Source organism: Mya arenaria, chromosome 15 (genome assembly GCF_026914265.1).
Source record: "Mya arenaria isolate MELC-2E11 chromosome 15, ASM2691426v1".
Taxonomy (NCBI): Eukaryota; Metazoa; Mollusca; class Bivalvia; order Myida; family Myidae; genus Mya; species Mya arenaria.
In genome coordinates, this window is record NC_069136.1 from 36,691,862 (window position 1) to 36,718,300 (window position 26,439).

The following is a 26,439-nucleotide window of genomic DNA, read 5'->3' on the forward strand; positions in this document are numbered from 1 at the left end:
ATTGCATTGGAATAATTTGACCAAGTAAAGTTTTCCTTGTAGCTTTTAATGGTGTCTATAGAACAGCACCACAAAACTGGCCTGCCTACTCTTTTAAGATTTTTTCTAAGCAAAATAAGGTTTTTCCACTTCATCGGCTTAGTGTTTTATATAAAAAATGACATAGAGCCCAACTGAAATGCCTCAACTTGTCAAAATTTTGCTTTTCTGGTCCACTTATATACAAAGGTAACAGAACTGTTCAGTTTAACACAAGAAATTTAGTGATAATGTGTTAATAGACAGTCTAAACAACACTATATGCCAAATTGTTGGCTTCCGGGACAAATGGCGCAACAAAGGAAATGGCAAAAAACACACCAAAACTTAAAGATTCATGACAACTGCTAGTGTTTTCATGTATGAGGTGGCTACATGATGTAGAAAATGCAGAGATAGCATTATTATGCCCATTTTTAAAAAAAAATTACTTTAAGAATCTGTTTTGAAGGCTAGATTTGGCATTAAATTCAGAGTACAGCACTTCACTATTGTCTATAAGATGCTTATTTACACCTGATTTGCTATAAATCTCACTCATTGGAATCATTTACACACAAACAAGCACTACAGAGTTGACTAACATCTTCATTCTTCTGAAATATTGGATTCAGAGCTGCATCTCCTGGATTCAGATTGCAGGACTACCGCCTGGGGAAAAGGCCGCAGCTAACTGGAGCTTATTGGCACATCATGATCTGCAAGCAAGACACAAAAGCAATGTTTTACACAAATAAAACTATCTTCCACTACTGTTAAAGTTTGAAAAAGGCCTGTAAACACTCATTTGAGGCATACACAACCTTTAATATAGTCACAAATGTGATAAATATGCAGAAAAGTTCATGAATTCAAAGATTTTCAGGACAGATTTAATAGAATATATAGTCTTTTGGACATTTTGCAATCAGTTTTTAACAACTCAAAGGTAAACCTCATCTTATTGAGTACCCAGATGCATTTTGCAAGCATTCAAACCAGACATGCTTAGAATTTCTTCTTACTTGGAGATGGTATTCCTTTCTTGAAAATCCTTGCCGAGAGCCGGTATGGAAAACCACAGAGACCACAGTTTTACCAGCACTGGTTCTTGTCCTTGAAAATTCCTCTGTGGCTACAGCAACCAGGCTGGCTATTAAAATAAGCAATAAATTAGGGTTTTTAAAACATTTATACTGTATTAAGGTTGTGTTTTTTAATGCATTAAGGGAAAAGGCTCTATTCTTTATGAAAGCTGCTCACTTTTTATTTATTTTGCCTTGAGAAATGTCAAGTTTTTCAATGAATAAATTGAATAAATGAATGAATTAATGAATATATATGAATGATTGATAGAATGAATTAATGAATTAATGAAAGGTGGCATTATTTCTTTAAAATTGGGATCTCATTGTGTTGCTGTGATTGTTAAAGTATATGTTTTCTTGTCCATAAGCTGAAAATCATATGCACACTAAATAAAACATCATTCTGCATCCTATGTGCAGTAAGTTTTGTTTAATTGCTTATAGAATTTGCAATTATTGTAATGTTTGCTTAAAAGAGCAAACAAAATGTGTGAATAGATGCACAATACAGACCAAAGACTGATACAAGTCAGCAGTTTCATTAGAAAATAATATTATTATCAAAGCCACATCAGAAATGATTGACAACATGAAAGAAATTCATTTAGGAATGGAACAAACAGTCTCAATGGGCTTTTATGACCAAACTGTCTCACTTTGTACTTCAGTTTGGATACCATTTTCTAATATATTATCTTGAAGTACTTACAAATTACAGCATGTTGGCAAACACCAAGTACAGCTTGGCCTCTGGTGGGCAGCTTGGTGGGGGGGGGGGGGGGGGTCTTCAACAGACAGTTCCTCCTGGGTCTGCTTCCTATGTTAAAAAAATCCCTCCATTTATACATTGGAATTGAAAGTGAGGCTTTCATTCATTAGTTACCATCATTTGGAACTATTTCCAAACATTAAATTGAAAGTGAAAGTAGTTTTTTTAAAAATGTCAAAAATATATAAGAAAATTATATATTATTAATTTATATTATGTAATATAAGATTTTCACATTTCATACTCAAACACCAATATTCTATGGCTAAGCATTGTCAACTGGCCAAATTTCAACCAGATAGCTGTATAAATTAAGAATTTATAACAATTTAAAATAGGCCACCCCTCCAAAAGCTTCCTCTATATCAGGCGTGAGACCACAGTTATTTTTACTATATGTTTCATATAGACACTAACCTGGCTTTTGACTTTATACACACCCCAATTGAAAAACAAGGACATGGCATCTCTAGAACAATTCCAGACACAAAATATAATCACAAGAAAACACCATGTTGACCATTGACCCGACTGTCAAAATTGAGTTCAAATACATAACCCTTCCGCCAGGGAGTCAATCGGCTACAAACAACTAATTTTCAGACTTCCACAAGCTATGATTTTTCCAATATTTACATTGAAAACTATCAATTTCTGCAATAGAGTGTCAAATTCAGTCAAGTTCTCTGCAAAAAGAACATTTTTTGCTTCTTTTTCATTCAATTTTAATAAAATATTGATACTTGAACACAAGCACTCTTTGTTTCTGTATTCACATCCGGATCTTGGTCAACGGGGGGCAGATAACTGTGGTCTTGAGCCAGGTTCATCCCAACAGTCGCACAGGGCGTTCTGTGAAAAGTCGGTAAACCTTGTTTCGAGAAAAATGAAAGCACTGATAGTGATGATCGGCTTGAGCGACGATTCCTTCTATTGGATACTCGCTCGCCCGCAAAACTCACTCCGCCACAATTAAGCTAATTGTACTGCTAGAGCAGTACAGAAGGGAGAAATCGCGTTGAATTTATCTGAGATCCATCTCCTGTAGTACCTTATTATTGTTTTGCAAGAACTGTCAGGAGTTTGCCAGTTTATAGAAGTTCTCCCTTTCATATTCGTGTTTTATAAGCGTGGTAACTGTTAATTTACGCAAAATATTATACGCTCTTTTAAACAAACATGAAGTTATTATGTAAAGCAGACATTATTCCAGGTACGTTTCATGAATTGATTTCCATTGAAATCTGGTACATTTTAGTATGAATTTCAACTCCACATGGACTCAGTTGTATTTTTGTGGTATATTACTAATGTCTTGAGCTAGAGTTCAAGCCTAAAAACTACGCTCGGACTGGGATGAACCTAGCTTAATATCTTGACCATGGAAGATACTTATTATATCAGGGTGAGGAATCACGTGACGTGAAGAGGTTCGCACATGGGTCACCACAGGTCACAACCATGTACACAAAGACGAAAGTGACGTACATTTCTAAATGACTTTTTTTTGACAAAAAAGATATGAAAATATTTCTTAGCTGATAAACGACTATGCTATATTCTGCTTATAAATGTGTAAATGGTGACCAATGTGAGAACATCTTTAAGTCACGTGATTTCTCACCCGGATATAACATGATGAAAATAGAGACAAACTACACATGCATCAATTTATTAATAACTACTATATTTAAGATGGCAGTATCAATCAGAAATGGTCATTCCTGGTCGCATTGAGATTTATTTTGAAGAAAACAGTGAGAAAATGTGTATTTGAATTTACTCAGCAATCCAGAGAATTTTCTAAAATTACGATATTTCGTTGTTCGGTTGTTGATATGATGGTCCGAGAATGTGCATTTGATAAGTCAATCAGATAACTAACAAAACACAGCTTTGGAAATACTATGCAAAAATCGACTAATTTGAATTTAACTGATTGAAGATGAAAGTTCAAAGCTTAATTCACAAGATTTAAAACATACAGACACACCATTGAATGTTATCGTTGATAACGTAAGGTATCAGTTTAGATAGTTCGTGTTCGTGGTAATGCATGCCGGATTAACTAAGATTGAGGTGCATGTGGCTGTGAAACAAAAATGTCCGCAGCAATAAAGTATCGCTATATTGTCATTCCATCAGAGTTCGGATATTTCCGTGTTTATTCGGAATGTTTACAAAATATGGTTGCAACACCTTTACCGTTTGAACATTAAAACATATATATTTGGAATGTTTAGGAAATTTGGTTGCTATGATTTTTTTACAATAGCTTTACCGTTAGTCATTCAATGCGTGAATGTATACTTTCATGTGAACTTCAATAAATATATATTAATATTCAATGAAACCTATTGCATCACTATATGTATTGTATTTCTTAGATATATTATCTCCTTATAAGAATAGTAAGTCCTAATTAATAGATAATTAGTCATTATGATGGGATACCAGGTACTTTTTACGAAATAGAATCTCCTGCATACGAGATAGTACCTCATCATAAGAAGACAATATCTCGTATTTAGTAGATTTCATATCGTACTTAGGACCTTTTATTTAAATGTTTTCCCGTAAATAGGGCTGAGTATGTCATAATTAGGACTTTGTATATCATACTTAAGACTTTGCATATCCTAACACCCTAATAGCAACTTTAGAATACTATGTGTGGCTTTAGGACGAATCCATATTAAATATATACTAATTAACCTTGTCTTCCATTCCTTCCACGTCGATAGACAACACTCCAAAATGTTTTGGAACTTTGTACTTTGAAACAAACGTCTTTACTGAATAACTCGGAACCTCTACATAGTTTGAGTCTTGTTCTTCTTCGGATACTATTCTGCTTTCCATAGCAACCAAATCTGCTGACACATGGAGTTTTTCTTGACCATCATGATCACTTATCACAGCATGAACATACTGGACACTCTGGTCTTGTTGCTGGTTGATCAGTCTGAATGAAACATGAATATAAGGCTTTTAAATATGTGTTTCTGGTTTCGCGACCTACCCTATGGTCATTTGGAGCTCATCGGCCATTTTTATCGAAAACAACCACGGATGCATTCAGACGGTTTACATACTCAGAAAATCGTATGTTAAGTCCGCGGCAAGCTGGCGTGAGACCACAGTTATTTTTACTATATGTTTCATATAGACACTAACCTGGCTTTTAACTTTATACACACCCCAATTGAAAAACAAGGACATGGCATCTCTAGAACAATTCAAGACACAAAATATAATCACAAGAAAACACCATGTTGACCATTGACCCGATTGTCAAAATTGAGTTCAAATACATAACCCTTCCGCCAGGGAGTCAATCGGCTACAAACAACTAATTTTCAGACTTCCACAAGCTATGATTTTTCCAATATTTACATTGAAAACTATCAATTTCTGCAATAGAGTGTCAAATTCAGTCAAGTTCTCTGCAAAAAGAACATTTTTGCTTCTTTTTCATTCAATTTTAATAAAATATTGATACTTTAACACAAGCACTCTTTTTTTCTGTATTCACATCCGAATCTTGGTCAACAGGGGGCAGATAACTGTGGTCTTGAGCCAGTTGATCGCGTAGTGACTCAAGCTTAATATTTGTTTATTGTTTTCAATAAAAATGGCCGAATGCCCAGTTGTTTTGCCCCAACCCTAGACGTCTTATTGCCTTGAGAAATTTATTTTTCAATTGCTTGATTTCAATCTTTTAAAGCCGTTACTCAAAAGCGTTTCTACATATATTTACATGAAACTAATTACACATTGATGTGTAACAAATCCTAATACTGGTCCGTAAGTACGCGTCGATTTATGGCCTTTCATCAATACAATAACATTCGCGTGCGCTTGTTCTTTTCTTACTGGCACCACACTGAAGTGTGTGTGTGTGGGGGGGGGGGGGGGGGGGGATTTTGGAAGGTAATTCGTACACGGTCCATGGTATGAGCTCTTATTTTGTAACTGTTATTCATGATTAACTGTGTGCACATGGTTTATTTTTTCAACTGTCCTTCCACAAAATGATGACAAACAAGTCTCATTTAACAGTGTGATGGACGTTTAACATTCGGCCATATTAATCGGCTTGACGGAGATGGCTCAGATGTTACGATTCACTATAGCGGTGATCCGTCTTGCAACCGATTCTATGAATATGCTTTTAAGATAACAATGGCGTATTTTATATCATAAAATTCTAAAGAAGGACGAACAATTATATTTTATTTCCAATTTCAATGGTCAATATTTAAGCAATTTGTTTTTGATGACCACGTGTTATAACAATATTTGACTTATTTATTTCGAGCTTACCTCTGTTTTTTTCAAGCACGAAACAAACATGAGATAAAGTGCATTACTTGTGATTAACCATGTAAGCGTTATGTTTATTCTACCTCGCAAAATGAATTGATAGCTAATTGTGACTTTGATCTTATGTGTATACTTAACTATCAATTGCTCATTCCGTTGCTTTAAGAAAGGTAATTTATGAATTGTTCTCCCTACATTTCAGATTACTAGTATAGCTGTGTACCAATCGAGCTAAAATAAATAAATGTAAACTGTACATACCCGTTATGGTTTTTCTTCGCTAAATCCAGCTGGTCTCTCTGAGGTTCTACTAGAATGGCACTCCAACCCACTTGTATGAAGTTAAACGAATTGCTGGACATCAGCCCATCATTTGCTCCAATGTCCACAACTAGCTTTTTCCATGGCTCGGATTTCTGACGTTGCATCTGTTCGAATATGAAGAGAAACTCACCTGCACTAGACACATCAAACCCCAGTCTGCTGATTGTTTTTCCACAGTTTTCTGATTCATGCTCCATATAAATCCTCCCAATAGTGTTGTCAATGAGATATTTAAATCCTTCGTTCTTTCCTTGGGCGACAATGTGTCGGAATGCGTTATATCCGGCAAGAGTGTCCATAATTGACAGACGTGATGACGAAAAATCACTGATCAGATGCTTTACTTGCATTAACGAAAATAAAATAAAAGTGTTGATAATAAGCAACTCAATAACGACACAAACGATTGTAATTATAATACATCCTCTGAAAATATATTTGAATGAACGTAAATATTTTGAGAGGCGCCACATTTTGAATGTTGCTAAAATGAATTAACGGTCTCCTATCAAAACAGGACGTATCGAAGTAAGCTGGATTTTCTAACGGAAAGATCGTTGCTACATTCTGCTCCCTAATTGATGATACGTTAACGTTGATGCTACGTTTAAGTTGATGATACGTTAATGTTGATGTCGATATTTTTATGTTACGTCCGCATTTAGATACCAAGTGTCAGGGTAGCTAATTAAGCAGCGGTACACGTTACTACCTTCATAACATGAAGTCTTTTCACAGATTGAAGTACTTGTATTTATTTCAACACAGCATAGTCCAGCACAGTTTAAGGTAAACTCCTAAGGTCTCATTGTGACAATAAGTATAGTAATGTGTTTAATAATGCTCATTCCTCTTGCTCAGCCAGTCTTAATCATTAAAAGTTTACCTGCTGTGTTCTAAATATAACTTAGTTGATAAAAATTTATCAACTGGAGCGTTTTCACTAGTTGACAACTCGACCACGCGATATCACTTAATGTATGTATGAAGTGAAACGATTGCAAAATAAGTGCATTGAACATTAAAGCTGCACTCTCACAGATTGTACGTTTTGACAACTTTTGTCTTGAACGAGCCAATTTTTACGAAAATCAATGGAAACCAGTTATATAAGACTGCTGTCAAAATATAGATCGCAGAATTTTATATTTAAGTTCAAAAACTGATGTTTTATGCATTTTTCTTAAACTGTTAGTACGGTTTAAGCCATAAAACATTAATTTTCGAACGGAAATATGGAAATCTACGATCTGATTTTTTTGTCAGCAATCTTATATCATTGGTTTGCAGATATTTATGCAAATATTTGCTCTTTTCAAGACAAAAAATAAAAAAGTTGCAAAAATGGTATATCTGTGAGAGTGCAGCTTTAATGCATCGTTCTCAATGCAGTGAATTGAACGCTGCTAAAATATAAATAATAAAAATCAATGTGTTGCTTTAAAAAGCGTTTCGCATACATAAATGTATATAAAAAACTATAAGAGACAGTAAGAAAAATAATCAATTTTATTAGGTGAACCATCAAGTAATTTCAAACTGCGTCTTTATATACAAGTTCTTTGTGTAGTGTCCGGTGGAAAAAGGGGAACGTCAAGGTTATGCACCGGTCAATTGTAACCACGCCCCCCCAAGGTCCGGGGAATAGCGGGGACTTTGACTTTCGGTCCAACCAACACCGGCTAAAATCCTCGCCCTGCGGGTACGAACTGATGGTAAAATCCCCGCCAAATGCCCCCGCACCCAAGGGACCTTAGATTAAGCCCATTCTCCGATATATTTTGCGCGAAGACAAAACCACCGCATTCACCCGGCACTGCCCATTCCCCGGCTATCCCCGGACCTGGGGGGCGTGGTTACAATTGACTGGTGCATTAGTGGAAACAAAAATAATTTTACGCCTTAGACCAATGTGAAAAATGAACTTGCGTGGGTTTTATATAAAATATACTTTCTTTAGATTTAAAATGAAATACAAACAGTGAATTATTTGAATCTAGAAAAAAATATTAAATCTAGAATGCTTAGACCAAGTTGAGATTGATATCTCTGGCTGTATACATTGTATAGAGAACAGGGGTGTTGAAGCACTGCTTCAACACCTCTTGACAATGAATAGAGTATAGTGCACGCTTCCACAATGTATATAGACTATAACAGAGGAGTTGAAGTAAATCTTCAAAATCTCTGGCTGTATACATTGTATAGAGAACAGGGGTGTTGAAGCACTGCTTCAACACCTCTGAGAATAAATAGAATATATACCGTGCACAGTATATACTGGTATAGAATATAACACCAGTGTATGTACTGTCACGGTGTATCGAGCATATCCATATAGTGTATAGAGTCTATGCACTGTGTTGATATAAGATATCAATCTCAACTTGGTCTAAGCATTCTAGATTTAATATTTTTTTCTAGATTCAAATAATTCACTGTAACAGATGAAATCTTTTTAGAATTATTCAAAAGTAAGTTTTACAATGAATATATCCACAATTTACTCGCTTGATAGTTTACATTAAAACAATTTGAAAGCATGTTGTTGTTGTTGAAAACGGTTGTGTGTTGTAGATGCCTAAAAATCGGTAGTAGGATAGAGAGAAGCATTCGAGACGTCATTATTATTTAAAATCTAAAAATAAACCAATGAGCAAGCCAAAGCCGAATATACTGTGGCATAGAGGTGGCGTATGTAATTTGTTTTGTTTTGCTAATTTCATTCCCTTGAAATAACTTAGTCTTTAAAAAATAAAACGATAACCTTTAAAAAGTAAAAAATGCATAAAACTTTGAAAAACTTACAGCTAACCCCAGTTTTAGTAATATATTTGTCAGGAGCCGTGAACTTTTCTAAGAAATCAGTTGGTCAAGATTTTTTTTAGAAAAACATTCGGACTTAAGAGAAAATAAGAAAATATAACCGTGAAAAGTGTTCTTTATTGCGGTGTTTATGGTCTGTTTATGACAAAAGTTCTCCCAATATTAAGAAAGTTATCTTTAAAAAACCTAGCTGAATCGAGAAGTTTTGTTTACATTTTTGCCATGCACTTAAACAATAAGACACGTGGATTCCCCTCTACCATATCGATGAGACGCCAGGAAATGTATTACGCTGCAGTCAAACACTTTGCAACAATGTGTGTTGTATTGCAAACTGACTTGTCGCATCTATAGCAAATCTATACGCGCCTTAGGCCATTTTAAAAAATGTAAATTCTTAATTATTTTTAATTTTTTGCATTAAAATTGACGTTTTATCATTTTGCTGATTTTAATGACTCCCGTTGATAAGCAAAAACATTATATTATAAATGACCAGATCAATTGGTTAAGTTACACGCTCTCAAAATTTCACCACTTTGCACATTTGCCTCGTTTGGGACCAAAATGGCTTATCCGTCTTTGTACATTTTCTATGAGTCAAAACACATACAGACATACAATTGTGAAAGTCACACTCACTTACAATGCTTACAATACTTACGAGCGAATAATTGCATGCCGCAGTACCCGAAAATGACGTCACAAGTCACTTGGATTTACCGCTGTGTGTTTTTTGATGTCCCGAAATATACGTGACTCTGAAACCCACCTCTTGGTACGCGATATCCAGCGACTACAGGATCATAAAGAGAGTTTCCAACATATGTGTAAGAAGAAAAACAATCCGTAGGACTTATATTTTTAGCTAAACTATTTTCTCCATCTTTGGAAGATTTCGAGACACCAGATTTCCGAAAAGTTGGCATTGAATGTGTCATTATCTTTTATTTACAAACAATCTCGGTATTTTTGTTTCAATATACAATCGCCACAAAATTATAAAAAAAAATCACATCGTGAACACCAACGTAAATATTTCATATAATACAATGAATACAAAGTTTAGTTTCCAAGCGTATTCAAGGCCCGCCTAATTTATGAAAAAAAAAGAAAAAAAGTTTCATATCTTTGTCAGTGTGGGTGAAATAGAATAAAAAAAGAGAGAAGCGCTGTTAACTGAGGATTAGAACGAGATGAAGGAACCGAAAGAGGGAAGTTGGGTGATGAGGAGAGGGGTTCAGAAGAGATGAAGATATAACGAGAATAGTGGGAACGGGAAATGGGGAGATAGGTAGAACCATCTCGTTAAAACTAAAAGACATGATTGTAACAGTATAAGTTAATAACACTAATTATAATGATACTATTGTGTTGCTTGATAGTTTTTCAAAATACATGTAGAACAACATGAAGTTGACATTTTGATGTATAATTCGCGCTTCCATATAAACTATTTTTGAAAAACGAGGATTTTCCTGTCCTATTACACAGCTGCAAATCCATATTAATCCTAAACAAAAGCCAGGTGAGACAACAGGATATTCTCTTTGGTAAAGTAAACATAAACATAAAAAAGAACAACCAGAGTTCGAACGTGTCTACAGTTGACACATTCAGATGGTATCATAGGTGGCTATCTGCCAGGGATTCAGTGATTGATACTAAATGGAATTTCAGCTGAAGGCCAAACTGACCTTGAACTTCGACCCAATGACCTCAAATTCCATAAGTGTATCTACTGTACACGACCAACCTGTCCCAGTGATATCAACATGCTTACCAGTGTTGAATTTCCTTGGTCCTAGCTTTTGATCGGAAACATTTTACCAGCTTAGCGCAACTGCATTCTTGACCTTCCGTCCTAAAATCTGCAGGGTTCAGCTGCAAGTGAGCAACCTGCCTACCAAGTGTTTAGGTCCCTTGGCTACAGCATAATTCAGTGGTTGATACGGAACGGATTTTCAACTCAAGGATATTGACCTCCTAATATCAAAAAAAGAATAGGCTTTACTGTTAACAAACTTACATGCTATGTTTGAAGTCCCTGTGTCAAATTGTTCTTCAGTTATTGATCGTAAACGGATTTCCATGTCAAGTTCACCACGACCTTGATTTTCGGCTCAATGACCTCAAATGCAATAGGTCAACCTAGTTAAGGTCCCCTACCTACGCATTCTTTAGTAATCGATAGGAAACGAATTTTTCAGCTCAAGGTTACCACGACCTTGAATTTTGACCCACTGAATTCAAAATCAATAGTGTTCGTTTACTGGTCATGACCAACCTTCCAACTGAGTTTGAGGTCCCTTTGACTGAATATTTTCTATAAGTTATAGATGGGCAACTGGTCGGACGGATAGATGGTGCAATTACTATATGCCATCATTTGTGGGCATAAAAACCACGTTTTTTCTAGATTCTAGTGATCTACTAATTGGCCTGACGTGACCAGTCCTATCAAAATTAATCGTTTCAGCCTTTAACCTTAAAGTATGACCTTGACCCATGCGTGGTTTTGTGCGCCACTCTCAACTCATCATGGTGTACCTTCATGGCAAAGTTTTGTGAAAAACCTTTTATGAAGGGTCAAGCCTTGACAAGAATAATTTAAATCGTTGACCTGGAAGTGCGACCTTGACCTTCCAGATACAGACCTAGGACTAGTGCGTAACACGCCCTCTCATCATGGTGACCCTTCCTGCTAAGCTTTTTTGAAAATCCTAAAATGTATGGCCAAGATACAGCTATGACAAGTTATTTCAACCTTTGCCCTTTTAGTCTGACTTTGAGATTTAAGGTATGGACCTGGGTCTTGTTCGGGACATGCAACCTCATCATTGGAACCTTCATGGTTAGTTTTTTTGAAAATTCTATAATGCATGGTCAAGTAAACAGCCCGGACAAAGTTCAGTCTGGACGGTTGCATAGACGCACGGGCATACACTGAACTGCCATTGTGACAACTAGGTCTTGATCTAACACAAGGGCTTGACAAAAATCAGGCTTTGAGCGTAGGTACAGCTTTTAATCATGTTCAGATGACTGATATTTGTAGATAAACATGTATCCTCAGGGAATAAGTAAATATGATGTTAATTTCAATGATGATTATGAGTTATGACCATGACCTTTTACTCTTTGACCTCAAAATCCATATGGGTCATCTACTGGTCACCCCAAAGCTAAATGTCAAGTTTGCTATGGGTGCAGGCATTGTTGATTTATCACTAAATCTTTTTACATTCAAGGTCACAGTGACCTTGACCTTTGACTCGATGACTCCTAAAATCAATAGGAGTCATCTACGGGTCAGGCACAGCCTCTATGTCAAGTGTGATGATCATAGGGCCAGGCAATGTTGAAATATCACTTCGAGAAGCTTTGTTAACCGTTTCAGATTAAAGGTCACTATGACCTTTACCTTTGGCCCAATGACCCCTTAAATCATTTGGGGTCAACTACTGGACAGGTCCAACCTTCATGTCAAGCTTGACGACCATAGGTCTAGGAATTGTTGAGTATGGTTCAAGGTCACTGTGACCTTGACCTTTGACCAGATGATCCCTAAATCAAGCTTTGACAACCTTTTTCCATTAAAGGTCACAAGGACCATGTCCTTTGACCCCTTAAATCAATAGGGGTCATCTACTGCTCAGGCCCAACGTTCATGTCAAGTTTGAAGACCATGTATCCAGGAATTGTCGAGTTTCAGCACTCAGACAAGGGTTGGACTACCGACGGAGAGAAGGACCAACCGGCCAAACAACCGACCGACCGACATGTGCAAAGCAATATACCCTCTCTTCTTCGAAGGGGGGCTTAATAAACACAAACACAGTCATTTCTCTTTATCAATTTAATAATTCTGAGTATTTAATTTGAAACATTCAACATACATATGAAACAGTATAAGCATCTCATATAAAAGAACAACAAAATGTATAATTTAATTACGAAAATTATCAAATAAACAAAAATAATCTGTGTTATATCCAAGTAATACTGGTACATATCATAGGGATTCAAATAAGCAAAAAAAACTGTGTAATATCCATTTAATACTGGTACATGTCATAGGGAATTCAAATAAACAAAATTAATCTGTATACTTCTATCTAAGTTATACTGGTAGATTTCATAGGGATTCAAATAAACAAAAATAGTCTGTGTACAACTATCCAAGTAATACTGGTAAATAATCTGTGTATTACTATCCAAGTAATACTGGTAAATAATCTGTGTATTACTATCCAAGTAATACTGGTAAATAATCTGTGTATTACTATCCAAGTAATACTGGTAAATAATCTGTGTACAACTATCCAAGTAATACTGGTACATAATCTGTGTATTACTATCCAAATAATACTGGTAAATAATCTGTGTACAACTATCCAAGTAATACTGGTAAATAATCTGTGTATTACTATCCAAGTAATACTGGTAAATAATCTGTGTATTACTATCCAAGTAATACTGGTAAATAATCTGTGTATAATGCTATCCAAGTAATACTGGTACATATCATAGGAATTCAAATAAACAAAATTAATCTGTGTACATATCGTTGGGATTAATTTTGAGTAATACTATATATACAAGTTAAATAGGTGAAACATAATAGCACATTGTACATACAAAAAAATACATTTTTATTTAACATACTTTTAACATTTTAATTTATTTAACATACTTTTTACATTTTAACATGCACAAAGACACAGATTTTCTTCATTACCTAATATTAACAAAGGCTTTTTTTATATTTTGATATTTTCCTTTTTTCGATTAGAACTACAAGGTTTTGAATCCCAGAAATTACAATATGGATCGCTTGTGCATACACCAATGTGAGGCCTTAGAGCAAGTTTGATGTAGTTCCCTCTTCCCATGTATATATAAATATATCTTTAAATAGAGATATGACTTAAACTCATAGAGCCTTGGACTGTGAGCAGAAATAAAACATTTGCAAAATTAAAGCAATTTGAAGTTCAAAAATTGTACATAATACTGAAATAACAAGAGAGCTGCAAAGCAAACAGCATAATAATTGAACAAGGGACATAACTCACCAACTCTGGGCCTTGCTTTACATTTAATCATAAATAAAACCCAAAAAAATCCATTGCACACATTACAACTGTTAATGCCCTGTAGGCTTGAATCATTAATAAAAATAAAAATAAACACTTAACTATGACATAGTTTCATCCAAATAGATGTTTCTATTAAGGTTACCCTGCTACCTGAGGCTTGTCCCAAGTTCAAATTGCCCTAATCATTTCCGTCCATAAATTTTTTGCATGAATAGGTTTATCTTATGGCATCATTATTTATATAACTTCTTGGAATTCCTTTTTACACGCATGAAATGTGGATTACATATATGTCTTTGCTTAATTTGAGCCTATGATTTTATTAAATATCTTAAATTTGACCGATTAGTATCCATGCATTTTTTCTACAGCTTATACTGCATAAACACACAAAAAATACGAAAGTATGAACACAGCAAATATATGACAGTGTGAACAAAGGAAAAATAAAAATCAATCTTTCAATAGAAGAAAAAAACATATTGTGATGGGTAGTGTTGTTCCGATGATCGATTATAATCGAAAATTGATTGGTTGCCCCAGAAGTCGGCGACAATCGATTGGTCATAATCGATCATCGGTTCAACCAGAGTTGCTTTTCGTCTTCGTTTTCCACTCGCCAGGGAACATCACTGCGTTAGAGATTCGTCCTTTACTTTTCGTTCATTACCGCCTATTTTCTTTTGCTTCATTTATATATTTGGAGCTGTTCATTTCTTATCGTTAAACAATATGGCTGACCAAGCGCCAAATCTGGAAGACGAAATATTTCCCTATTCTGGGGGCAAAGCCAGATCGAGAGTATGGACTCACTTTGGCTTCAACACAAAAAAGCCAGGCCCACCTACCAAAGAAAATCTTGATATGGATTATGCTGTGTGCTGGCTTTGTAACAAGAAATATGCAAACAAAGGTTGGCTGTCAAACTTTTTCCATTCGTTCTAAATGCGGACTGTTTTCTTTTTGTTTTGGCAATGCAATTAGCACGTTGGAACATTTGATACGATGGTCAGAAAGAATGTTCCCTTATTTTTTTTCAATTGATAAGTAAATTTAACCCAAGAGGCCCAAAAGGGCCTATGCTCTACTGGCATGGCTCTTGTGGTCATTTTCAATCCAGAGCATGTACGTTTGAGTAATAGGCAACAAATATATAGTTCACTTTTAGTGTTTGGGTTAGCTGAAAACCCTGCATGTTCAACATCTGAGGACAGGAAGTGTTGTAAGCAGATTAGTTGCATGAACTATTTTAATATGTGCCAAGTAAAGGTAATCCGAGGGTAAAAAATATTTGCTTTCAAAACTGTACTCATGGTCAAAATTTCATTTCTGTAGCTTTAAAAATAAAGTCGGTCAAAGGTCAAAGTCAAGGACATCCGAGGACAACATTAATGCTTGTTTGCAAAACTGTTCACATGGTCATAATTTCATTACTGTAGCTTTAAAAATTAATAAGTAAGTCAAAAGGGGTGGGGCCAGCTTTTGCCCAAGGGGCATAATTTCAAATGTTTTCAATTGCATCATATGATGCTCCACAACAAATATCAAAGGTATGGGCCTTGTGGTTTGAAATAAGAAGATTTTGAAAATATTTCTTTAATAAGTCTCTAGGAAAATAGAGACACCCAGGGCAGTGCCAGTTTTGACCCAAGGGGCATAATCTGAACAACCATGGTAGTGGACCACTAAATAAAGCCTTGTTCAAAATAGCAAGGATTTGCATAGTGGTTTCAGACAAAAAAGTTTTTAACATTTCTCAATTTAAGGAGGGGGGGGGGGAGTCTGTCCCTTACAAAGAAAAGAGAACTCTTCCCTGGAAGGGCCTCCGCCAACATCACCGAGGTCTTTTGCATTTGCCGCATTGGTCCCTTGCGGGACAATCTCCGTGGGGGGTGGGGGCAGTAATGACCCCAGGGGCATAATTTGAACAAACCTTCACAAGCAATTGTGACTTTACATGTAAACTTGCCAAAAATACACTTCGCTCATGTAGACTTGGCTAAAAATAGACTTAGCTTAAAATAGCATTTTTTATACTTTCAAGACCCATAATCCAGGCATGCATGGGCAGATCTGGCTGGTTTTCAAAAGGAACCAAGTTCTAATGGATATCTAAATACTGTACAAGTTTCGTCGAGATACAATGTATCATGTTCACAAGCAATTGTTTACAGACAAACTGATTTTTTAATACTTTCAAGGCCCATAATCTAGGCATGAATGGTCGGATCTGGCTGGTTTTCGAAAGGAACCGAGCTCTAATGGATATCTAAACACTGTACAAGTTTCACCGAGATAAAATCAAAACTGAAGAGTGTATCGTGTTCACAAGCTAGTGTTTACACAATAGCATTTTTTTATACTAACAAGGGCCATAATCTAGGCATGCATGGGCGGATCTGGCGGGTTTTCGAAAGGAACCAAGCTCTAATGGATATCTAGATACGGTTCAAGTTTCATCGAGATACAATCAAAACTGAAGACTGTATCGTGTTCACAAGCAATTGTTTACAGACGCAAGAACGCACGGATGCACATACTACGTACACATTACCATCGCATAAGCCTTTGGCCAGTAGAGCTAAAAATTGAATTAAAATTGAAAATGAAATATAGCTGTTAAATTCACTCAAATTAGTTTCGTTTTAACATGTTCATGTTCCTTTTTTTGTTGTTTGTTCATTCATAAATAAAACTAGTAATTGATTTAATGCATATGTTTGCATTTGGTGTTGTCAACAAACCACTTGGGTAAACAAGGCATGACAGTTGTACTATATGACAGTCTACATTCTGAGACTAAGACTTTGATGCAACATAAAACTCAGACTGTAGAGTGAAGCAGTTTGATTATTACAGTATTTATTTGGCTCATAGTGATAAAAGAAAATCCAACTTCAAACATGGTACATTTACATGTATAACATAAGCTTAGTTTAAAATGATTATGATTTATTAACTTATTGTACAAAATACTACAAATACTACTGCATTTAAGGTAAAGTCAGAAATGGTCCAACCGAATGTTCTATCGATATTCGGTAACTTGAGTGGAACCGATCCCCATCACTAGTGATGCGTACACAACCCGTTACCTAAGTTGACATGGACTTTGATCATAAAGGTAATGTTGAATAAAAATAAATTTCATTTTTACAAGAAGTGAGGGGGTTTCCAAATATCCAAGATGTCGTCCAACTGGTGGCCACTGCTAGTCACACAATCCTCGAAAACTTGAAGATCAGATCTACTGTAAACTTTGTTGCAATTCAAACCTCATGAATACACTATGTCAAACTAACCCGACTGACAGATCTAACTATAAGGAGGCAGTCCTATGTGTACAGGGATGGAAACTAACGGTTGCCCGTTCTCCCGAGGCGAGGTATTTTCAGATTGGGCGAGTTAATTGTCTCAGATGGTAGTCCGGCCGGGCAATAAGTTTTTTTGGGAACGTTTTCTTTTTCATTTTGCAATTATTCCTGTCGTAAAAATGACAGATCAAAACAAACGGCAGATGCTTGTTTTCGCTTCGAGCAAATGATCAATACATTCACCCCTCTCGGCGCTATTGTTATATCCAATGAAATCGTTCGATACTTATGCTCTGGCCTGTACAGCCAATGAAAGCGGTCGTTTTAGTTTTATTCTTTATCGTAATGGCGGCGCCCTAGTCGACCGTTGTTGTGACATTTTATAAACAATGTGGCGTTTCCTAGATGGCTTGAGTCCTCCTAAAAACTGTCAACGGCAAACAGAAAATGATAAAAAAATCTACAATCATGAATACGATCAATCAAAACGTAAACGTGAATTCCAAAACACCTGGAAGGAAAACAGACCATGGCTTCTTAACTTGCAAGAAAAAGGTATGCAGTGTGAAAACTGTATTGCACAAGGATGTACAAACTCTTTTGTTTCGGGGTGTTCTTATCTGAAAGTTGATAACTACTTTTTTTCAGTCGTGAATGATTAGTTATATGGTTTTAAGAAGGAAATAAAATTTAACATTGTTCTTTTCTTGCTAAAAAATAAGGGCTCATAGATTTTAAGACGGGCAACCAAAACCCAAAAGTTGGTGCCCAAACGGGCAACCATGCTGGCAAAGTTAGTTTCCATTCCTGGCGTAGATAGCAAGGAAGAAAGTACCATACTGCATGTCATGAAAGTGTGTACTGGTTGGCCAAGGAATGCATTCCTCTCAGAAAGTATGGCAACTTGATGATGCTGTAAAGAGTTTTTAGGAATACAAAATATAGGCTCTTTGAAGGATGGGAAAAACATTGACTTTATCAGTTGCAATACAGCTCGAGACATTCTGTCTGCTTTGTAAGACTGTATAGAAAGTGGTGTGACAGAAAAGTTACAGAAGTCACCATCAATAACCATCATGATAGATGAGACTGACATAGTTGTACATCACTTTTAAAGTGTGTTTAAGTGCAAGAGTTGTGGATCCCATTGACTTGAAACAATCTACTTTATTTCTTTTAACTACATTTAATAAGCTCAGTAAACAGCAATTATTACCATTTTAAAATTAATCCAATTTGAATTCACAGATAATCAAATTAAATTTAAAGTGATCCCTGTGTGCTGTTGTAATCACATGACCACCACATGATCAAAGGATGAGAGGGCAATGCAACAAGAGTCCTGATTAGCTGCCTTGAGCCGCATGCAATGAAAAAGGCTCGCAAGACACCTAGACCCAGAACATCTGAGTAAGAACATGTTTACCAACTAAGCTTCTGCTATAAATCATGGGGTAAATATTATACATATTTTGATGTATAATATGATCCATTTGTCCCTTTTTCCACTTGTTTCACAAAATATTTACTTTTTTATCACTTATAACACAACTTTTCACTTAGAACACAACTTTTCATGCATAATATTCATAATTCAGATAGTCATCTTAAACAAAACAGCAAGTGAAAAAACTATACACAGACATACAATCAGTACCAATACCAATTATATAACCTACAGGTGGTAAAAATGGCAGTGTATTGAGACAAATTTCACTTGTGTATTTACAGACTCCAACATGCCATGTCAGGAAAGTCGCTAAGTCTCAAAAACCTCGGGAAAGTCTGAACGCATGCTGCTCCACACTTTCGGTGTAGCGACTCAACACAATGACCAAATAAGCCACACATCCACTGACATCTAAACAAATTCATGTGACATACACAGCTTAATCCAATGATTCTGACAAAAAACAAGCCTGTGAAAACTATTGGAGACGGCAACTGCCTGTAAAGAGCTGCTTCTTCAGCACTGACAGCTGGGTCTAAGAACAAACACAAGTTAATACCTCTGATGTCTGGTCTTAAAATAATTCACCACAAACCACACTACGATGTAAAGAAGCCACACAGTGAATTCCTCGGTGAGGCCCAAATTGTCACTAGCGCTTACACTGGTTAAATTCACCAGTCTGCAACATTGGGTGCATTTGCAGTTATGGTCAATATATAAACACACCCCATGGTCCGTCACTGTTAAGAACACTTCAACTAATTTCATGTTGACGATCAGTGTCTATCAATGTCTTCAACTTGCCTAACCACTTTGTTCCTTAAGTCACATTCAGATTTCAGACGTTGAGTTTGTAGACATTTACATCTCATCTGTGATTGCGCTTAATGATTCTGTGGCAATTATGCCAGAAAGTGATTCATCATTATTGCACAATTTCAGCAATCTTGACTTGATGTGTCAAGTGTTAGTGTTAACCTTACTATGTAGTGGTTGCTATGACAACTTCATTTTTTCTTTAATGTTTACTAAGGTAACAAAAGTATTGAAAATGCATGACAATCTAGGTGTCCAGGAATTTGTACACACTTAACAATACCACTAGGCCTATTTTCTTTCTTCTTGTATTATTTCTAATTTTAGGTATTATCCATAAGTGCAAAAGAAGTAGGACCAAGAAAGTTCAAGGTCACCAGCTAAAATTCTGATAGTGTTTATAATGTTGACCTGGGACATGCTCTGCTTGCTGCAGCTGTTAAGACTGGCCTATTACACACTGATCTTGCAAGCACATGTTTTAATTTTCATGAGAAACTTTGGGACATGCAGAGGGTGTGTCAGTTTCATGCCAGATGAATGTTTCTTTTACGACTATCCATTGAAATGGTTGCTTGCATTATTTACAGGTGGTCTAGATACTGTTATTTTATAATTTTAATCATCACTGGATATCATACTTTTTCCACAAAAAAAGGATTAAAAATATCTATCACGTTCGTTACAATGGTGTCCATCTTCAAGATCAAAGCACACTGAATGTTTGCATAGGTTTTTGGAAAAATACTCTTAGTAATAATGTGTATATTGAATACTGCTATATTTCCCGACTGTTTATGCAATTTCTCGGTGCTTTCAACCATCTAATGAAAGTATTATCGGTTTAAGAAACAGTATCGGTAATTTTGCGTCCACATCGTAACGTACGTTAACGGCACCGTATATTTATCATACACGCACCAGTTCTAGATTTAGCCTTCACCGGTATGTCGTGTAGGTGCACATAAAACGATGACATAGACGCATCTTTATTCGCTAAACAAGTATGGCGGACAGGGTACGAGGTGAGTTGGTGTCCTGAAATGTAACGACCGTTTATGGTAACGTACGAACCCTTTGAAAGCTTTTATTTTCATATTTGTATACTGGAAACACTTCTTATGTACATGTGTCTCCTGATACGACTTATTGACATTGTTTGATGGTTGATTTCTCGGAGTTTATGCATTTTTCATGACGATTATTTTCCTTGTTATCGAGAATGAGACACCATTTTTTTCTCGAACGTTACATTAGGAAACGATCTTATTGCATCCACGTGTATGATTGAACACTCGTTCAGTAATTTTGCAAACCAAATTATTTGGCCATGTAAATGACTGTGTTACAAGTTTATGAAACTATTGAACTGATTTTTTCCCTATATTAATGGAAAGACAAATGAATTGTATGATACAAATATCAATTCATGATCATTTATGTACGGATGTTACATGGGACACAATAATTGACCAAAATGTAACGAGCGTTACCAATACATAATCATTGATTTGTGTGATGCTTGATGTCCTTTATAATTGTTGGCTTTACAACCACTTAAAATATTGTGCAAACATCTCTGCACATTATGCACTTTATTAAAGCATATTTGAAAATTAACGTATTGTGTAACGCGTGTTACATATGGACACAGAAAACTGCAAACGGGTGTTACAATTGGACACCAAGTTAATATGACAGTTGTTACATAGGACACAAACATTGGCCAACATGTAAGGAGCGTTACCAATGTACATAACCACAGATTTGTGCCATGCTTGATGTGCTTTATATTGTTGGCTTTACAACCTCTTAAAAAGTTCTACACATTATGCATTTTATTAATTTAACCTATTCTGTAACGCTTGTTACATGTGGATACAGAAATATGCAAAAACATGTACCAACATTGGATAAAGACTGACTCCAAAGTATTCCAATGTGCCATTAGGCCTGATGGCTATATACACTCCACTTAAGTATGGTATACTTTGCTTTTTGTTAACACATATTTGAAATTATGTGTGTTACCCTTGGATACCGAACCTAGCACACTGATGTTACAATGGGACACCAAACTCCGCAAACATGAAATGAGCATGCAAACAGATAAATATTTTTAAGTGTTAGTGCAAGCTAATGTGAAACAATGTTTCTCCTTTAAGTCTTCAGCAAAAAATGCCACATTTGATGTGTTTGTATCAAAATGTTATCTTGTATAGTCCTGTTCAATAACTGTTGTTATCTCCCTTGAAATATTACCTCCCCTGAACACTCTTCCGTGTGGAGAACTTATCTTAACTTCCGGTGGAGAGCAAAGTAAACTTGTGCGAAAATGAGCGAATCTTCACCAAAATCGACAGTTAAAAAGCGACATTATTGTTGCATTTGCAGTAACTACAGGGGGAAGTTGTGAATGAACTTTGTGTAACGTTGCACAGATTCCCAACGGACGATAAGCTCAGAAAACTCTGGATTAAACGTGTGAAAGCTGTCAGTCCAAACTTTGTGTCAAGTTTGAAAAACGATCGCCTTTGTTCTGTTCACTTCGCCAACGGCAAATACACAAAGGAAAACCCCGTTCCGTGTGTGTTTATCATAAACAACAAGGAAAAGATATTTAAATTATCAAAGGTAAGCCGAGTTTGTCGTTGTGAAACTAGTTTCATCTTGTTTATCATTCTTTGTGAATCACTAGCTACTTATTTTAAATATATTGAACAACATCATGAACATGTTTATCTAAACTTTATATGAATGTATTTCACTGTTTACCAACACTATTGGAAATTGTCAAACAAAAGATTTGGTTCTGTTATATTACATGTTTATAGTTTGCTAAAACAAGGGGGATTTTTTACCTGTTTTTATTACTATATGTTGTTCTGGATCTGGATGGTACGTTGCAGGGCCTTTCAGCATATAAGCAACGTAGCATCATGAATATCATATCAAGGATTTTTGTTCGTTTCTGTGAAATATCGAAAATAATACTCACAAAATAAGAACCATAAGAAATACTAAAAATCCTGTTTATTTATGTATTTTCAGGTGGAAAGTTCAGAACCGGCATACAAATGTAATGACGAAGACCAACAGGCGGAGAATGAAGAGTATGATGGGCCAGACTGTACGTTAACTACAAGCAGTGTATCCGAGTATGCTTCAATCAAGTTCCATGACTATGCTGGCCAGATTGAATTTACTGTACCGAAAACGCTGAATAAAGACACACAGGCTGACAAAGTAGGAGTGTCCTTTTCTACTCAGACGGAAGGGACTAGTTCAGTTTCAGTTACTAAGTGTAGTGTTTCAACACAAACAGACTTTGAAACTCCATTATGTAAATGTATGTCAAAAACAACTTCTGAAGTTGGAGTACAAGTTAACAAACCTGACCTGACTGTGGAAGACATTAAAAGTAATGAGATGTGTATGTTTTACACAGGTCTACCTAATGTGGAAACTTTTCATTTACTTTTTGATGAAATGGATGATGTAGACAGTCACACAAATAGATGCGGAAATGTAGAAAACAAGGGCCGGCCAAGAGCGCTACGACTTATTGATGATTTTTTTTTAGTGTTGATGCGTTTAAGATTAGGGCTTCTTCTTGAGGACTTAGCAAGGAGATTCCATGTGTCAAAATCAACATGTTCAAACATAACAAACCAGTGGATTTCATACATGAGTGTGAAACTGTCAACATTAGTTGCTTGGCCATCCAGAAAGACATTAAAAGTTACAATGCCACAGAAGTTCAAACGGAAATACCCGAACTGCCGCATAATAATTGACTGCACTGAGTTCTACACAGAAACACCACAATCACTTGCTAACAAATCAATGATGCACTCACACTACAAGTCACATATGACTTGGAAGGCACTTTTAGGAATAAGTCCATCTGGAATTATAACTTTCGTTTCGGACCTATGGAGTGGAAGCATTAGCGATAAACAGTTGACAATTAAGTCAGGACTCCTTGATTTGTGTGAAGCTGGTGATGGGATAATGGCTGATAAGGGTTTTCTAATATCGGATTTGACAACACCACGCGGCATGCATCTGATTATTCCACCCTTGAAATTACAAAAGTTTAACCGCCAATAAGTTGAAGAAACAAGGAGAATCGCAAACTATGCTATGGAAAGAGTGAAAAACTTCAGAATTTTGCAAGGTGTAATGCCTATAACATTGTCTAAGCAAGCATCCAAAATCCTGGAAGTTTGTGTTGCTCTGTCAAATTTGTTGCCACCATTAGTACATGATGATGACAATTGAATATGATCATTGTTAAAAGACAGTACTGGGGAATATACTTTTATTAACATTGCTTCAGGCTTCTTTCTTGATATGTTCTTAAACTTGTTTAATAAAAGTTTACATTTTATGACATGAAAGATCATATACATACTATTTAAAGCTGCGCTCTCACAGATTTACCATTTTTACAACTTTCTTGCCAATTGATGTTGCCTAGTTAAGAGCACAATTGCATGTTGTTTGCTTTGGTTTAATCACCAATATAATTGTAACTTTACTTCTGAAAATAAACTGTTACACACTTAATGTACTTTTTGTATGATTTGTTGTCTCCTTTGAGCTGGAATTGGCATTGCAGAGTTTAGTGCTCTGGCTTGATTAAACTGATTGAATCTAACCTCCACCGACTTACACTCATTAGGCCTAAAAAAAAAATTGTTTGGTTAGGGTTACATCCTTAAAAAAAATAGGTAGGGTAGGTAGGCTTTTTTTTTTTTTTCTTTTTTTTTTTTTATTAGGTTTTATATAAGAATATAATTTTCATCATTGGAGAATGGTGTTAAAGCTATCTTCTGTACAAGCATTTAAGGTTTAAACTTAATATTAAAAAGCAATTAAAACAAAAACGAAATATTATTATTTTTTATTTTTTTTTAGTTTTTCATTTTTTTTTTCAAACTGACTATAAAAACGGTAGGGTCGGCGCCTATGCCGTAGGTAGGGTCGGGTAGCCCGAACCAAATGTATTTTTTTTTTAGGCCTTATTCATTAAGACAAAACAACCACTCTCGTTAAAGACTTTATCATAGCATTTGTCATTCCAGTTAAATGAAGTTATGTAATACCAGTTAACAATCAAAGAACTGATTCAACACTCTAAAAACCATAGCCGGCAAGTGACATCTGTACATTTAGATTTACTTGGTTACCCACTTGACTCTTGCGTCTGAACACAAACACTGTTTTTCAATAAAAGAAGAAAAAGAAACTAATTATTTTCATTCCAAGCATTTTATTCAATTCAAGTATTGTTGTCAATGAAAAAGAGCAGTTCATGATGATACATTTAATAAGATCATAAAAACACAGGTATAAATCAAAGAATTAATCAACGACACAAAAATGTTTATGTGATATATAGTATCGGTGGCCGTGTGGACTAGCTGGTTGTTTTCAATTTTTTTTCTATACTTGAGAAGTGTGGTCTGAATCCAAAACCCACAAAATCAAAATACTTTTTATGCTATAAACTGTATTTTTTGTGCAATTTATATATCATAGAGTAAACTAATGATCAATAAGAGCTTTCATTTGCTTTACTGGGAAAACTGTTTTTGTTCAAAACATAAGCGAGTCATTTTAAGTATGAGTTTTAGACTCGCACTAAAAAAACTGAATCTTTAAAGCAAACTATTAAATGTAACAACAACATGCGAGCACCAATTCTGTTTTAACAAACTCTTTTTTTGTCTATTTACACATAATGAACAAGAACTGTTTGATTTTTCTATTTACACTTTAAACACATTAAGTTTCTTTACATTAGTTCTTTACCCCGTTTGACACGCTCTGTGAACAATTCTGGTATAACAGCCTTTACATAAAAACTGTTCAGTTTACCTAGCATGTCAACCCAAAAATCATTATCAAAGGGTATTCTCTCCACACTATGACCCTTCAAAGTCCACACAAAAAAATCACACCATTTTCTTTCTGTTAAGGCCATTTGACCTTGAACTTGGAAATAGTAGCTGTGTTTTTTTTTCAAGGTTACTTTGCCATTCACTATTGAACAACAAAATGTTTTGTCTACACAGGCCTCTTCTGGTGAACAGTTTCTAAATTTATATGGGCATTTTATCTCTAAGACCCCCTTGGTGTGAGCACATTTCTTACAACAGTCTACTATTCCATCTGGGCTTGATCCCAAGTGTGGTAGACTTGGCTTTACCACAAGGCCAGATGAAAAGAGTTTCAGCCCGGGGTGAGTTATTTGAATACGCCTTTGGTACACACGCTTGGCAGCTGGTTCATGACTTCTGCCCCATCTTGTAGCTGCAGTATCAAATTCGTCATTGTACCCCATAATGGATCGCAACAATATATCAGGTTTTGTTTCAGGTTTTTTCTTACAAAT

General features: G+C 35.6%; 2 protein-coding genes and 1 long non-coding RNA gene across 4 annotated transcripts in view; 1 reads left to right on the forward strand and 2 right to left on the reverse strand.

The window, feature by feature from the left end:
• The window catches only part of LOC128219014 (uncharacterized), a 13,982-nt gene extending 6,641 nt beyond the window's left edge, over positions 1-7,341 (reverse strand). The window contains exons 1-3 of one of the 2 annotated variants that reach the window (XM_052926826.1): positions 6,463-7,341; positions 4,591-4,840; positions 1,887-1,923 (exon numbers count right to left, since the gene is read on the reverse strand). In XM_052926826.1, the coding sequence (XP_052782786.1) occupies positions 1,894-1,923; positions 4,591-4,840; positions 6,463-6,998 (816 nt within the window). In that variant the 5' untranslated portion in view covers positions 6,999-7,341 and the 3' untranslated portion in view covers positions 1,887-1,893. Of the gene's footprint in view, positions 1-1,886; positions 1,924-4,590; positions 4,841-6,462 lie in introns of those variants that run through there. The other variant, XM_052926824.1, reaches the window with a different exon arrangement.
• LOC128219026 (uncharacterized) lies at positions 588-1,856 on the reverse strand. The gene is made up of 3 exons (XR_008258531.1): positions 1,816-1,856; positions 1,044-1,171; positions 588-737 (listed from the first exon to the last, which is right to left on the reverse strand). It is a non-coding gene; the product is annotated as an uncharacterized LOC128219026 (long non-coding RNA).
• A 15,520-nt stretch (positions 7,342-22,861) lies between the features above and the next one.
• On the forward strand, positions 22,862-25,698 carry LOC128219006 (uncharacterized). The gene has a single exon (XM_052926812.1). The coding sequence runs from the start codon at positions 23,076-23,078 to the stop codon at positions 24,147-24,149; it is 1,074 nt and encodes a 357-aa protein (XP_052782772.1). The 5' UTR covers positions 22,862-23,075; the 3' UTR covers positions 24,150-25,698.
• Positions 25,699-26,439: the final 741 nt, after the last annotated feature.

Bases quoted from the DNA above. Each gene is read 5' to 3' on its own strand.
- LOC128219006 (XM_052926812.1), top strand. From the start codon at position 23,076: ATGTATTTTCAGGTGGAAAGTTCAGAACCGGCATACAAATGTAATGAC.